Source organism: Lemur catta, chromosome 14 (genome assembly GCF_020740605.2).
Source record: "Lemur catta isolate mLemCat1 chromosome 14, mLemCat1.pri, whole genome shotgun sequence".
Classification (NCBI taxonomy): domain Eukaryota; kingdom Metazoa; phylum Chordata; class Mammalia; order Primates; family Lemuridae; genus Lemur; species Lemur catta.
Window position 1 is genome coordinate 21951949 of NC_059141.1, and position 15976 is coordinate 21967924.

At 37.6% G+C, this 15976-nt stretch overlaps 1 protein-coding gene across 2 annotated transcripts in view; it reads left to right on the plus strand.

Annotated features, from left to right (window-relative positions):
- ARL3 (ADP ribosylation factor like GTPase 3) overlaps positions 1 to 15976 on the plus strand; it is a 33797-nt gene that overhangs the window by 2294 nt on the left and 15527 nt on the right. For both annotated transcript variants that reach the window (XM_045568498.1, XM_045568500.1), the window contains exons 2-3: positions 4333 to 4476; positions 7819 to 7935. In XM_045568498.1, the coding sequence (XP_045424454.1) occupies positions 4333 to 4476; positions 7819 to 7935 (261 nt within the window). The remainder of the gene's footprint in view (positions 1 to 4332; positions 4477 to 7818; positions 7936 to 15976) is intronic.

A 15976-nucleotide genomic window follows, 5' to 3' on the forward strand; every position in this document is an offset into this window, starting at 1 on the left:
CTCTGCCTTATGATACCAAGTCCTTGATGAAATATTAAGGTGGCAGTAATTTTAGCACATAATCACTGTTATTTAATATATGATTCCTTCAGTAATTATTTCAGTAAGTATACAGTAATTATTTGTGGATTACCTTCTTCATATATGGAGCTTGTGGTAGTTATCAAGCATGTTCAACATTTGAAGATTGTTCCCAACAGTATTTAAATTTTGTGGTCACAAAACAGTCAGTGAGAGGTTTTTTTTAAAAAAAATACAATACACAACTACTGTTTAGGGGGCTACTGTGTGTTATGCTTTATATACCTTACCTCATTTAATCCTCATAGCATTTTTCTTGAGATATAAGTATTGTTCCCATTTTCTAGATGAAACTATGCTCAGGATTATACATATGCAGAAGTCGAATACAAGTCTGTGAAACATTTTGTAACATTCTTTTCATTAGGACTCTGGTAAAGTATTCCTGAGGAGACGCCCAGATTTTGTTCCTCAGGAAATGTGTTTGTATTTATTCAGTAGAGGGTAATGAGGAAGAAGACAAAGTTTGGATGAGGTTCTCCCTTTCAAAGCTGATAGGAGCTTGAAACTGATAGGAGTTCAGTTTAAAGAGGTAAAAATAAACTGAAGTCAGTTGCATTTAAGCTGGTGATGGGGAACATATGTACTTGACAGTTGGCTTAGTAATTTTAATATTTAAATTTAGCTGTTCCTCACAGCCACATATATTTTCCATATAACACCTTCCTCTCTACCACTCTGGTTTCTTTGAATGACCTAGTTTGTATCATTTTAGGTCAGTGCGCCATGCCTCTGCCAGCAGGTTTAAGTTGATTTTGAGGCAGATAAAATGTCTGTGTTCAATGGCACGTCTATTCATGATTTGCCTGCAGAAAAGTTTGTTTAAATGTTTTGTGGTTGAGTCAGACCACTTCTGTCCACCAGGGTGCAGATAACTTGTACACATACATGCCGATAACACACAATATGCAATTATCTGAAGTTTTTGTTTCTTAAATTGCCTTTATTTAATATCATAGGAGTGTAAATTCTACATAGAGATCGTGGCTCTTTTGCTCACTCTGTACTTGAGGCACATTATGGGTGTTTGATGACAAATGAATGGATATGTTGGCAAAATACACTTTAAAAATTAATTTCATTGTATTTATACTGTAAAACTCAGCCCCATAATAAATTTAACTTCTAATGGCTGTCTCCCTTCATTTGACATTTAAAATAAAGTACAAGCATATATGCATAGAATAGAATAGACTTATTCTGTTCTCTTTCATCCAGCCTCTTAAATCAGCTTACTTTGTATCTTTCAGGCAGAACCCTGACATCTATAAATATCCTCTTCCCTATTTAGCAAACCCTGATAATCCTGTGATCCTCTGTCCTTAGTAGTTGGGTTAATATGATGCTATATTGTATTTGCACTTATCTTTCCTAGACCATGCTTGAGATGTCATTTATCATTTTGCTGGAAGAAAATATTAGCTGAACTTGCCATTTCTCTGTAATTTCATTTAAAGGTGAAGCATCTGAAGTTATTGTTTCCTAATAAGGAAAATTATTCTTTGGAAATGTAGTGGCACTGTATTCTATACCATTAGGTTAATAAAGTTTACCTGTAGTTAGAATGATTTCCTTCTCCTCTGTGCTTTGATTCTCTCCTTTTCTTTTAAGATGAATAGAAATTATGTTTTTCTCTTAATTATTCAATTTCAAATATAAGAGTATATAAAGTCTCAGCTTTCAGAAAAGAATATTTTTATTTAGTGATTTTTTTAAAAGACATGAAGAAAAACCCAAAACATCAATTTTAAACTTTGAAAATATTTTATAGAAAACAGATCTTCCTTCACAGTTTCTATACTAGCAGATAATCCATGAGAAGAACTCTACCTGTATGTCAGTTAATGTACTAATTTAATGAATTCCAGTTGTTTTAGAAGTTATTGTAAGAGGTAATGAGACCCTTTCTTTTCACCTCCAATCAGGAACTCAGGATGAGTAGCACAATGTGTTTTCCCTGTTCTTAGCCTTTTTATGTCACCAGTCCCCTGAGGATCTCATAATTCTAATTTTAACTATTTTGAAAGGTGCTATTATAAATGAGTGATTGCAATATAGCTAACAGAAACTAGGGAAGCTGCTTATAAATATAGTTTTAAGAAAGAATGATGTCTAGGGTGCAGTAGCTCATGCCTTTAATCCTAGCACTTTGGGAGGCCAACGTGGGAGGATTGATTGAGGCTAGGAGTTTGAAACCCACCTGGGCGACATAACAAGACCCTATCGCTAAAAAAAGAAAATTTAGCTGGGCATGGTGGTGTGTGCCTGTAGTCCCAGCTATTCAGGAGGCTGAGGCAGGAAGATTGCTTGAGCCAAGGAGTTCCAGACTGCAGTGAGCTGCGATTGAGCCACAGCACTCCAGCCTGGGCGACAGAGTGAGACCCTTCCTCTTAAAAAAAATAAAAGAAGAAGAAGAAGGAATGGTGTCAAAATATTCAAGACCAGATAAGAAAAACAAAAGCTAAAAAAGTCCTGCCTTTAAAAAATAAAAAGTCCTGACTGTATTTTATTTCAAATCTATTCAGTCTTACTCCCCCAAATCTTTTGGCTTAGAATTTGCCTTTCTATCTTAGACTAAACCTTCCATTTTATTGCTGGAAAAAAGTCAAAGCATAGAGAGGTTCATATGGTCCTTAGCAAGTCAGTGCACATACAGAACTAGACGTGGTAAACAAAGAGTCTCTGAGGCAGAAAGGAATTCTTAATAATTATGCATATTTGCATATGATTGTCCACAGACCCAATTGTTGAGAATTATTTCACGGAAGTATCATTTAATCTTAGTGAACAAACTGGTTTGAATTATTGCCTGGTGCAACATCGATAACAAATATAACCATTTTATGTAATTCTAAGACCCAGTTTGAAGGAATTTCTTCTCAGGCTGGGAGATTAGATTATATGCCCTTTAAGCCTGGAATTCTTTAATTCTTGTAGCTATGCCTCATTAGAACAGGATTGTCAACTGCAGAACAGAACAAATAACTATTATATAAAAATTAAAGAAAGTAACATGGTTTATGTCTATTCATTAAAAAAATGAATAAAACAAGAAGCAGAAATATTAGCTTACTAGTCAAAAATACCCTGGTTAAATTTTGATGTTTTGCACTCTAGCCTGGACAAGAGAGCAGATCCTGTCTCAAAAAAAGAGAATTTTGACATTTTTAGCTTTATGAGTGCCTTTTACAATTCCCTGACTTCTCTGTTGTACCAGATTTTTCATCTGAAAAACAGAAAATCTGTACCATGCACCTATCGTGTAGGGTCTTGTAAAAGTTAGATGGTGGTAGAGCATTTTGAATAAAGAAGTCTTGAAAGTGAGTTAGAATAGATAAAAGTCTTAAACAGAGAAGCCCGGCTATAATTTTATATAGCCGTTTTATGTCTTTTTGTATAGCGCCTTAAAATCTTGGATTAACTTAGGTAGGTAATTCTATTTAATTCCACAAATGTTATCTGGTATCTATCTAATAAGTGCCAGGCTTTGTGGGAGACAGAAGCTATAGCACTTCCCCAGAAGAAACTTCAGTAAAGGAGAAAAATGCAGAAATCAATGACCTAGTCTGCTATGATGAGTGTTCTACTGGGAGAGTGTATACAAAGCTTTAGAAACACAGACGGGGTAGTAGTTCACAGTTTCAGGAGATCTGGGGTGACTGTTAAGCTGGATTAATAGAAGGAGCAGGAATAAGCCATGCTACCTTTTTTTTTTTTTTTTGAGACAGAGTCTCACTTTGTTGCCCGGGCTAGAGTGAGTGCAGTGCCGTCAGCCTAGCTCACAGCAACCTCAAACTCCTGGGCTTAAGCGATCCTCCTGCCTCAGCCTCCTGAGTAGCTGGGACTACAGGCATGTGCCACCATGCCCGGCTAATTTTTTCTATATATATTTTTAGTTGTCCAGATAATTTTTTTATTTCTATTTTTAGTAGAGACGGGGTCTCGCTCAGGCTGGTCTCGAACTCCTGACCTCGAGCGATCCACCCGCCTCTGCCTCCCTGAGTGCTAGGATTACATGCGTGAGCCACTGCGCCCGGCCCATGCTACTTATTAAGTTGCTGAATTTACTGTAGTACTTCTGCCAAAACTTAGAAGGAGGAGGCAAATGGAATAAATGGCATTAAAGTGGAAATAATAATATAAGCTGTCCATAACCAAGAACTTTTTTCAAGGAGGAGAAGTTATTCTGATATCCAGTAATATCAAAGTCAGTGCCGCCAAAGTAATCTCTCTCCTTCATGGTTTTTCAAGGGCTTACTTTCAATTTTGCGCAAATTGAAAAGTGCACCAGACCAGGAGGTGAGAATCCTTCTCCTGGGCTTGGATAATGCTGGCAAGACTACTCTTCTGAAGCAGCTTGCGTCTGAGGACATCAGCCACATCACACCTACACAGGTGAGCACTGCCTTGGCTCCAGATGCTGTGTGACTCAAGGAAGATGATAATAGCAATACGAAATACAAAATGGGGAAATAGAGTTTCATCCACTTCAAGTTTTGTTTCTGAGAAAAGTTTATACAATCTAAAAATAATTAGATTTCAAAACTATATAAGAGATTCCATTCATATTTAGAGTAGTCAGATTCATAAAGACAGAAAGTAGAATGGAGGTTACCAGAGCTGGGGAGAGGGGAGTTATTATTTAATGGGTGCAGAGAGTCAGTTTTGCAAGATGAAGAGTTCTGTTGGAAGCACACAGTCTGAATGTACTTCATGCCACTGAACTGTATACTTTTAAAATAATAGTTTATGTTAAGTATATTCTACCACAATTTAAAAAAATATATGTACACATTCATATACATGTATGTATATATGTACGTCTCTGTATGTGTATATATATAACTCAAGATAATCAATTCCCTCAAACCTAAATGATTACCTATATTTTAAAAAATAGCTCTATCTTCTCTGATTATGAAATTAATACATGGAGGAAGTAGAAGGAAAAAATAAAGAATACTTTGAGAAAAACCACTCAATATTTTAGTATGTATTTTTCAGATTTAATAAATACCAACATTTATCAATTTTTTTAATAAAAAACAATTACCTACCTTTCTGAATCCAACCTCATCAACCTTCCTGTTTCCTAAGGCCAAGCAAGCAAAACACAAAGGCTAAGGCAATTATGTTGCTCACAATGCGAAAGTTTAAAGACAAGTCCTGATTGGAAGAACTCTGGTAGGCTTCTTTAGACCTCATTTCCTGTAAGAAATCCCGAGACAACTTGACCTCTGGCCAAGCCAACAGGGACAGCCTGTTGGTATTAGTCACTTTAAAGTGTTTCAGCATTAGAGGTTTTAGCAAAACCAGAGTTATTTAGCATTTTCTGTCACTGTACTATGGTAAAATCTTGATGTCAGGTTTGAATGCTGGTCTGGCATGTGTACTTCACTGCCTCTGAATCTTCCCAGTTCACAACTCTTTGCAGAAAAGTCATTTCAACTGCTACCAAATGAACAATTTTACAGCTTCTGAACAAATTTAATGCATAGCTCAAGGAGGAGCAAATTATAGTAGTCTAGCCTAGAAGGGCTGAAAACATATATTATTGTGTCAGGATTTCTGCCAGAAAAAGAATGGCTTTTTTTGGTTTTTGTTTTTTTAGTATTAACGATAGACTGTATCTCTCAAGAACACTAAAATCACTTCCACACTACAAACATATAAATGAACTCAAAGTTGTAAACCCAAAGTTCTAACTCTAACCTTCAGGCTTTGTTTGATGTTTTACAGGTGACTCCGGTATTATATTATATCAAGGTTTCATGATTACTCTTTAAAAACAAATTTATTGTGTTTTTGGTTTTTATTAGAAAAAGTAATAGATACTCACTGTAATAAATTTAGAAAGTATAAATAAATAAAATTGAGAAACTAGAATTCACCTGTAATGTCTAGTCAGAGATAACCACTGTTCACATTTAGGAATGTATCCGTTAAGTTTTTTTCCTCTGTGCGTGCGTGTGTGTGTGTGTGTGTGTGTGTGTGTGTGTGTGTGTGTGTATGGTATATTTAAAACAAAAAATTAAAATGGCTCATAGAGAATATAGTATTTTATATACTATTTTATATCATCATTTTCACTTAATGTATCATAAATATCTTTCTATGTTGTTATATATGTGTAATTATGTAATACACATCTCTAAATATTTGTACCCATTCATTATTATTTCCTTAGAATATTAAAAATTTCCCAGTAGATCTGTTGGGTCTGATAACTAACAGAAGTTTAAGGCAGTTGATACATACAGTCAAATTCCAAGATTTACTGTTACTTATTCCCTGCTTCATTCCAGGAAGGATTTGGTATCACTGGGTTTGACATTTAATACCATTGTTGAGTGCAGAATTTTTTTTTTAATGAGACAAAGTCTCGGTATGTTGCTCGGGCTGCACTCAAACTCCTGGGCTCAAGTGATCCTCCTGCCTGAGCCTCTCAAGTAGCTGGCACTACAGGCCCACACCACCATGCCTGGCGCAAAAATTTTAAATACCCAAAAGTAATGTTCTCAGTGAGTCATAGTAAAACTATCTCTTACAATAAGCTTCAGACATTTCCTTTAGAATTCTTAAACTTCTTATTTATTCAGTCATTGGCATGTAGTCAGCCTCATTTCTAGTTATCCTCTAGTGACTGTTTATCCTCAGTGGGACTTGGGTGGCAGTGTTCCTGTGCCGTTGCACTGTGCCTTATGCTTCTGTGCTAGGCAGCAGTATGGACAAGCTGCCAGATGGGACAAATGTTTATGGAGGTATCCCCAGACCTACTTAACTCCGGTTACTCTGGATGAATTGTCTCTCCTATGGTAGCAAGCTGTTGATTGGATTTTTCAAATCCTGGTTTCCTGACAACATTCTCGCAAGAAGACTTTTTTTGATTCTTGCTCATGAAATACATTCTCTTCAAACCCCAAAGGTCTTGTTAATTTGTTTCTCTCCACACTAACTCCCCACTGGCAATTCTGCCTATCCCTGATTTGCTCACCTTCTTCAAAGTTCCATCTTGAATAACTGTCCTAAAAATGAACACTTTCTTTTCATCAGTCACCTATTAAAGCACAGTTTTAAATGACCACTTGTTTGTTTCATCTGTAAGGGAAGACGCCACTTCTGAGCTTGAGCTTGCTGTTCTAGCAGGCCTGCCCTCCCCACCCAGCTGACTCTCCAGTTACAAACCCAGCCTCCCCCAGAGGGTCCTCAGTTCAGCTCCCTATTTTTCCTGATTAATCCATATGAAGAAATTTATTTTGAGCTGCTCTTGAAGAATTTAATCCTCCAGAGTTATAGCTCTTTCCTCTTTTTAGATTTACGATAGCATTTGTTCTTTTCTGTTGAGTCTTCAGATTCAGCTTCTGTTTTTGTTAGTTGTATGTGATGTCTTCTCTAATTTTACCATCCTGAGGCCTCATCAGGGGTGTGACCTATGTTGTTTCATTGATCATCAGAGCTATTCTCATACCGAGTTGTCCTTAGCAATTATATGTATCTATCTTTCATTGTATTAATAAAATCATCATGTTAGCTGTGGCATTAACACTGACTCCACAACCTGAATGGAATAGCCTGTACAAATATGTTTCTTCCTTCTCTGTCACAGCATACCATTTTCAGCGTCTGGCAGAGTACTTCAGAATTAATTTTAAAAACATAGCTATTAAACATAACTTTGTCAGAATTACGATCTCCAAGTTTAATAAAACTTGATGTTTTTGCCCTTGTCTGTTTCAGGGTTTTAACATCAAAAGTGTACAATCACAAGGTTTTAAACTGAATGTGTGGGACATTGGTGGACAGAGGAAAATCAGACCATACTGGAGGAATTATTTTGAAAACACCGATATTCTTGTAAGTATTCCTTCTGATGTGCTAAGTCATAGTATTTTCTGCCGTGTGTTAGGAACATTAACACCTTAGTGTTTTTTCTTGTCAGTAATTCCACTGCCATAACGTTAATCACTGTGAATTTAGCAGGGCTAGCAGAAGGCTGCAGATTATAAAAGAGAAACATCTTTGTGTAACTTGTATAAGATGTTTTGCTGTCGCTGAGTAAAAGTGTTGTGCCCACACCCACCTTGGCAAAATAAAGTATTTATTAATTACCATAGTGATTTGAATAACAGAAGGGACGTCAGAAGATCATGCCACTGATTCTGTCACCCCAAGGAAGTCAACGAATCAAGTGTATCCCAAAGAGAGCAACCAAGATAATGAAAGTCCTAGAGACTGTGATGTATAAGGAACAGTTGAAAGACCTGACAGTTTCTTCCTAGAAAAGAGAACACTTGGAACTGTCTTCAACTGCTTCAAGAACTATCTTAAGTCAGAGGGATTAGCCTCATCTTGGAAGAGTTCTAGGAGACTGAGCAAAGAGCGTAATTTGGAGTATTAGGGTGGTAGAATTTAATTCAGATTAAAGGAGAAGTTTCCTATAATTACAACTGTCCAGAAGTAGGATAAGCTGCCTCATGCTTTGGGGATGCCCTGGCTCAGGCAGAGCTGAGATTTTAGCTCCCAGCTCACTGTCACTTCCTCCAGGACTACTGTTTCAGAATTCCTAGAGATTTCTCTATCCACATACATGATTTCTCCAATACCCTAGCCTCTCAGTTTCTTCACCTCCCCTCCTCCAGTGGTCTTATCATTAACCCTACCTTACCCACATACTTTCATGATCATACCTTAGAACTAAGGGGTCCCATGAACTTCGATGGAGAAAAATATTGCATATCATTTTTACTAACCCCTAACTGAAAGTTTGCATTTACTTCAATTATAACCATAGGCAATAAATTGCAATAATGGCAGCCATATCTGTTTTCATTACTCATAGAAATTACCTTGTATCTCAAATAGCCTCATTCTCTGCTGTTGTTTCCTAGGTATCTCTCTCTCCTGGATCATTCCTATCAATATGCATACATCCTATAGTTTCTCTTGTTTAAAAAAGAGACACAAGGCCGGGCGCAGTGGCTCAGCCCTGTAACCCTAGCATTCTGGGAGGCTGAGGCAGGAGGATCGCTTGAACTCAGGAGCTAGAGACCAGCCTGAGCAAGAGCGAAACCCTGTCTCTACCAAAAAAAGCACAAAAAACAAAGGCAAAAACAAAAAACTCTTCTCTTGCCTGTACACCCCCCTCTAAATACTGTGTCCCAATCCTCAGCCTCCCTTTACAGCAAAACTCCTTGAAAGAGTTTCCTATGCCCTCTGTCTCCACTTCCTCCCTTCCTGGTCACTCTTGAGCCTTCCATTCAGGCTCATGGATAACACCACATCACTAACTCTAGGGTTCAGTTTTCATCACTCATCTTACTTGGCCTCTCAGCCCATTTAACATAGTTAGTTGAAACATTGTCTTTCCTTGGCTTCCAGGCTACCATTTTATCTTGATTTTCCTCCTAACTCACTGGCTACTCCTCCTCAATCTCAATTGCTATTTTTTTTTCCTTACCTCCCAACCTCTAAATATTGGAAAGCCCCAGAGTTCAGTCCTTGTGTTTTTCTTCTCTGAGTCACTGCTTAGGTGTCCTCATCCTGTTTCAATACTTTAATTACCACCTACATACTTCTGAATTCCAAACTATTATCTCTAGCCTGGAACTCTCCCCTGAACTTCAGTTTCATATACAGTCATGTACCACATAACGATGTTTGGTCAGTGATGGACCTCATGTATGACGGTGGTCCCATAAGATTCTAACAGAGCTGAAAAATTCTTATCACCTCATAATGGCATAGCTGTCATAGTACAACATATTATCTTTTCTATGTTTAGGTATGCTTTGATACATAAATACTTACCGTTGTATTATAATTGCCTATAGTATTCAGTACAGTAACATGCTGTACAGGTTTGTAGTCTACAGACAATAGGCTATACCACATAGCTTAGGTGTGTGGTAGGCTGTACCTTCTAGGTTTGTGTAAGTATAATCCATAATGTTTGCACCAAGATGAAATCGCCTAAGGACACATTTTTCAGAATGTTTATCTGTCGTTAAGCAATGCATGACTATACAGCCAGCTGCCTATTTAACATCTACACTTCAGTGGCTAGTAAGCCTCTCAACCTCAACATGTCAAAAACCAAATTCCTATCTTATCCACCTGTGCTCAGCTCTGCTCCTCCCACCATCTTCTGGGTAAATGGCAGTTCCATTCACCCCAAAACAGTGCTGTCATTTTTGGTTCCTTTTCCTCTCACTCCCCACACCTGATCCATCAGCAAATCCTATTTTCCATCAGACGTATTTTTACTTGTTCATAACCTTTCTCTCACATTGGAATGTAAGCTTCATGAGCACAGGAACTTTTGTGTTGTTTTTAACTGTTATATCCCCAGTGCCTAGAAAAGTGCCCAAATGAGTGAAATGCATCATTGTTATGGATGGATTCTCACATTAGTTAGAACGTGGAGTTACATAACTTTTAAATTCTCTTCCATCTCTGAGGTTCTGTGATTCTGTATTATTGTGGTCAAGTCCAAGGGCTTGCTAACTCCTTCTATAAAATGGGAATAACATCTACTTCATGGGGAGGTTTATGAGAGTTAGTGAATTTATTCACTCACCATGATTCTTATATGGAGAATTATACCAAAATGTAAAATTGCACTATTATGAACAAACATGTTTGAAGTGTTAAAATGGGCGGCACACAGGTTTATCATATTTCTGGTCCTCTGTGATGGTAACTTCCATTCTATTCCTGGTGCCAGGTTAAAGGTTTAAGTGAAGAGAAGAAAAAGATAAGACACATGCATCCACCCATTTATCCATCTATTCAATCAGTTCCTCTAAAATGTATTATATACCTTCTAGGAGAAAAGAAGAGAAAGACTGGGGAGAAAGAAAAATTTTCCTTTTAAGATCAAAAGAAACCTCTACTGTAATCTTGAATAAGGTGTCCATTCTTCAAATATAATTTTTTAATTTTAGAAATTTTCAAAGTTATGCAAAGGTCGAAAAATAGTATAATGAAATCCCAGATACCTACCCATCACACAGCTTCTTTAATTTCAGCTTTGGCAATCTTGTTTCATTGCCCCATCACTATTTTTTATTTTAAGTATTTTAAAGCAGATTACAGCCATCATATTATTATGTCACTCACAAATACTTGAAATGTAAATTCAAAACATCAGTTTCTAAATTGTTATATGAAACTGTATGTTAGGAAAATTGACTATTAGAAAAAAAAAATTTTTTTTTTTTTTTTGAGACAGAGTCTCACTCTGTTGCCCAGGCTACAGTGCCGTGGCATCAGCCTAGCTCACAGCAACCTCAAACTCCTGGGCTCAACCAATCCTCTGCCTCAGCCTCCCGAGTAGCTGTGACTACAGGCATGCACCACCATGCCCGGCTAATTTTTTCTGTATATTTTTAGTTGTCCATATGATTTCTTTCTATTTTTAGTAGAGATGGGGTCTCACTCTTGCTCAGGCTGATCTCAAACTCCTGAGCTCAAACGATGCACCCGTCTCCGCCTCCCAGAGTGCTAGGGTTACAGGCATGAGCCACCGTGCCCAGCCAGAAATTTTTTAAATCAACAAGGAAACTCCTGGGACTAATGATTATAGCTAGGTTTCAGGATATAAGGTTAATATACAAAAGTCAGTTGCCTTCCTTTATATCAGCAATGAGCAATTAGAACTTGAAATTAAAAGCAGAATACCATTTAGCACCTCAATAAATGAAATATTTAGGCATAAATCTAACAAAATACATACATAATCCATATGAGGAAAACTATAAAGCTAACAAATCAAAGAAGATCTAAATAAATAGAGAGATATTCCATGTTTATGGATAGGAAGATACAATATTATCAAGATGTCAGTTATACCCAGTGTGATATATGGATTCAATGCAATCCCAATCAAAATTCCAGCAAGTTATTTTGGGAATACTGACAAACTGATTCTACAGTTTATATGGAAGGGCAAAAGATTTAGACAGTCAACATAGTACTGAAGAAGAACAAGTTGAAAGACTGACACCATCTGACAGCAAAACTTACTATTAATATATAACTGGAGTAGTCAAGACAGCACATACCAGAGAAAGAATAGACAAATTGATGAATGGAACAGAATAGAGAGCCCAAAAATAGACCCACATGAATACAGCCAACTGATCTCTGACAAAAGAGCAAGACAATTCAATGGAGCAAGGATAATCTTTTCAGCAGTGGTGCTGGAACAATGGGACATCTACATGAAAAATCAAAAAAAGAAGAATCTAGACACAGCCTTACCCCTTTCACAAAAATTAACTCAAAATGTCAAAATGGATCTTAGACCTAACTGTAAAACTTCTAGAAGATAACATAAGAGAACATCTAAGTGACCTTGGGTTTGGTGAGGAGCTTTTAGATATACCAAAAGCATAATACATGGGGAAAAAATAAGTTGAACTTTATGAGATTTTAAAATTTCTGTTCTGCAAAAGACACTGTTAAGAGAATGAAGAGACAAGCCACAGACTGGGAGAAAGTATTTGCAAAACCCATATGAGATAAAGGACTCATGTCCAAAATATACAAAGAACTCAAAACTCAACAATAAAAAACAAACAACCTGATTTAAAAATGAAGGCCGGGCTGGGTGTGGTGGCTCACGCCTGTAATCCTAGCACTCTGGGAGGCCGAGGCGGGAGGATTGCTCAAGTATAGGAGTTCCAGACCAGCCTGAGCAAGAGCCAGACCCCGTCTCTACTAAAAATAGAAAGAAATGATCTGGACAGCTAAAAATATATATAGAAAAAAATTAGCCAGGCATGGTGGCACATGCCTGTAGTCCCAGCTACTCTGGAGGCTGAGGCAGAAGGATTGCTTAAGCCCAGGAGTTTGAGGTTGCTGTGAGCTAGGCTGACGCCACGGCACTCTAGCCCGGGCAACAGAGCAAGACTCTGTCTCAAAAAAAAAAAAAAAAAAAAAATGAGTAAAAGATCTGAACAGACACCTCACCAAAGAAGATACAGAGGTGTCAGATAAGCTATGAAAAGATGCTCCACATCATATGCCATTAGGCAATCGCAAATTAAAACAACAGTGAAGCCAGGCACATTGGTGTGCGGCTATAGTCCCAGCTACTCAGGAGGCTGAGGTGGGAGGATCATTTGAGCCCAGGAGATCAAGGCTGTAGTACATTATGATTGTGCCTGTGAATAACCATTGCACTCCAGCCTGGGTAACATAGTCAGACTCTATCTCTAAAAATAACAAAACAAAGAAACAAACAAGAAAATGAGATGCCACTACACACCTACTAGAATGGCTAAAATCCAAAAAACTGACAATACCGAATGCTGATGAGGATGTACAGCAACAGGAACTCCTGTTCATTGCTGGTGGGAATGCAAAATGGTGCACCCACTTTGAAAGACAGTTGGCAGTTTCTTACATAGCTAAACATAGTCTTGCCATGTATATGCCCCAGCAGTACTCCAAGATATCTACCCAGTTAATTGAAAACATACATTCCACACAAATTCCTGCATATGAATGTTTATAGAAGCTTTATTCTTAATTGCCAAAAACTGGAAGTGGCCAAGATGTCCTTCAGTAGGTTAACGGATAAACAAACTATGATATATCTATATAATGGAATATTATTCAGTAATAAAAAGAAGTGAGCTATCAAGCCACAAAAAGACATGGAGGAACCTTAAATGCATATTGCTAAGTGAAATACATCAATCTGAAAAGGATACATATTCTGTATTTCTAATTAAATGACATTTTTTAAAAGGCAAAACTATAGAAATTAGTAAAAAATCTCTATTAAGTAAAAGATTAGTAGTTGGCAAAGATCCAGGGGGAGTGAGGGGGTAGATGAATAGTGACATGCAGGGGCCTTTCAGGGTGGGAAAACTATTCCGTATGAAACTGTAATGGTGGATATGTGACCCTTTGGGCTTGTCAAAACCCACAGAGCTTTAAAAACATCAAGAATGAACCTAACGTATCAATACTGGTTCATTCATTGTAACAAATGTACCACATTAATGCAAGATATGACCAGGGGCAGGGGGAGGTGGGTATATAGAACTCTGTGCTATCTTCTCAACTCTGAAATCTAAAACTATACTTTAAAAAGTGTATTCATTTTTAAAAGGCTACAGATTCCCTTTTCCTCTTTGAATCAAGAGTTAGGAAAAAGCAAGTGGCTGAGAGAAATAACATTCCTATCTGTTCATCTGCCGGATTAAGGTACTTGGAAAGAAATACCCAAGGAAAAGAAGTATATAAGGACAGTAATGATTGTGAGGCTCCATAAGGAGGTCTCAGAAACTTTCTGGTCTATAGGTAAGGGTAATTTTAAATCATAAGCTCTTAATACCTTGAAGGTAGACTGCAAGGTAGTTGTAACAACCCTAGATTCCACGTTCTCATTAGCTGAGAGCTCCCAGCAATTAATGTACAATCTAGCAACAATCAGTTCAAAGCAACCCTAGTGAAGCTTTCTCTAGTTATATTAGGTACTAGTACAAGATAATATTTTGGATCGAGAGTCAACCTTCCATTATTTTCCAGTGCCATTTGAGATTAAACAAGTTTTGGGGAGCACCTGAGTCCCCGGGGTTAGATTCTAAGGCGTCGTGACTCTCAGTCCTGTCTGCCAGTTCTGTAGCGGCTTGGAGTGGCAGTGGTCGATGGGTCATATTTGTTTGTCTGTGTTTAATAGTCTCCCATTGTTGATTGAAAAAGACTTATTACACTAGACTGATTTCACGCTGCCTAGAAGAGCAGGATTGAGGCTTGACACATTTAGTTGCCTGTTTAACTCTTTTCAATTATCTCTAGAGTGCCATAACAAAATCTTGCTTTAGAGCAGGGGTCAAGAAATTGATCCAGCCTGCTTCCCATTTTTGTATAGCCTGCAAGCTAAGAATGGTTCTTACATTTTTAAGTGGTTAAAAAAAAAAAATCAAAAGAAGAAGAATATTTCATGACATGTAAAAATTATATGAAACTCAAATTTCAACGTCCATAAAAAGTTCTATTGGAACAGAGCCACATACATTTACTTACAAATTTTCTATGGTTGCTTTTTCTCACAACAGAAGAGTTCAATAGTTGTGAGATTGTACAGGCCACAGAGCCTAAAATATTTATTACTTCTTACGGAAAAAGTTTGCCTGCTCTAGCTTTGGAGCATTAAATGGTTCTGTAACGGTTTGAAAGAGTCAGGGCAACTCCTAGAAGTGCCAGAGTTATTCTCAGGGAAGATGACACGCAGAACATCTGACTTTAGCTTTATTAATTTGGGGGAAGTGACTAAGGAATAAAACTTGAAATATGATAGAAGGGAGGGAATAGGACAGCCTTCTATTTATCTTTAGGCCCAGAAATAATAACAGCCTTTTGATAGACAAAGATACATAATGTTTTATTTCAGGGTATATTCATGTTACTACTAAACTCCGTTTCCTCTGTTATGATCAGCTTTGTGTTTAAACTTAACATAATTTAAACAAAGTAACTTTGTTATCATTTCCATATCTAACGTGTAGAACATCAAGTGAGATCAATCTCAAACACTCGAAAATAACCCGTCTCTTGTGTCATGTGCACGGCATCGTGCACACTTCCCCATCAGTCTACCAGCGGCTTGAAAGAGCACATGCAATTGAAAACCACAAATCACCCAGACACCTCATTTGTCAGTTCCATCCCCCTCTTAGACTTTTGCTCAAGCTATCGATAAAAAGCCACACTTCTTAGCGTCCTCTCTTGTTGCTGTCTATGTCTGGTGGAGAAATACTTACACGAGAATAAAATGGCCAAAAGGTGGCAGCAGGAGGGAGGCGGAGCAGAGGCAAGAGGAGAAACAAAGAGCCCACCGTCCACAGGCTGGGTGAGCCAGAGTTGGCTGAACTTCGATCAA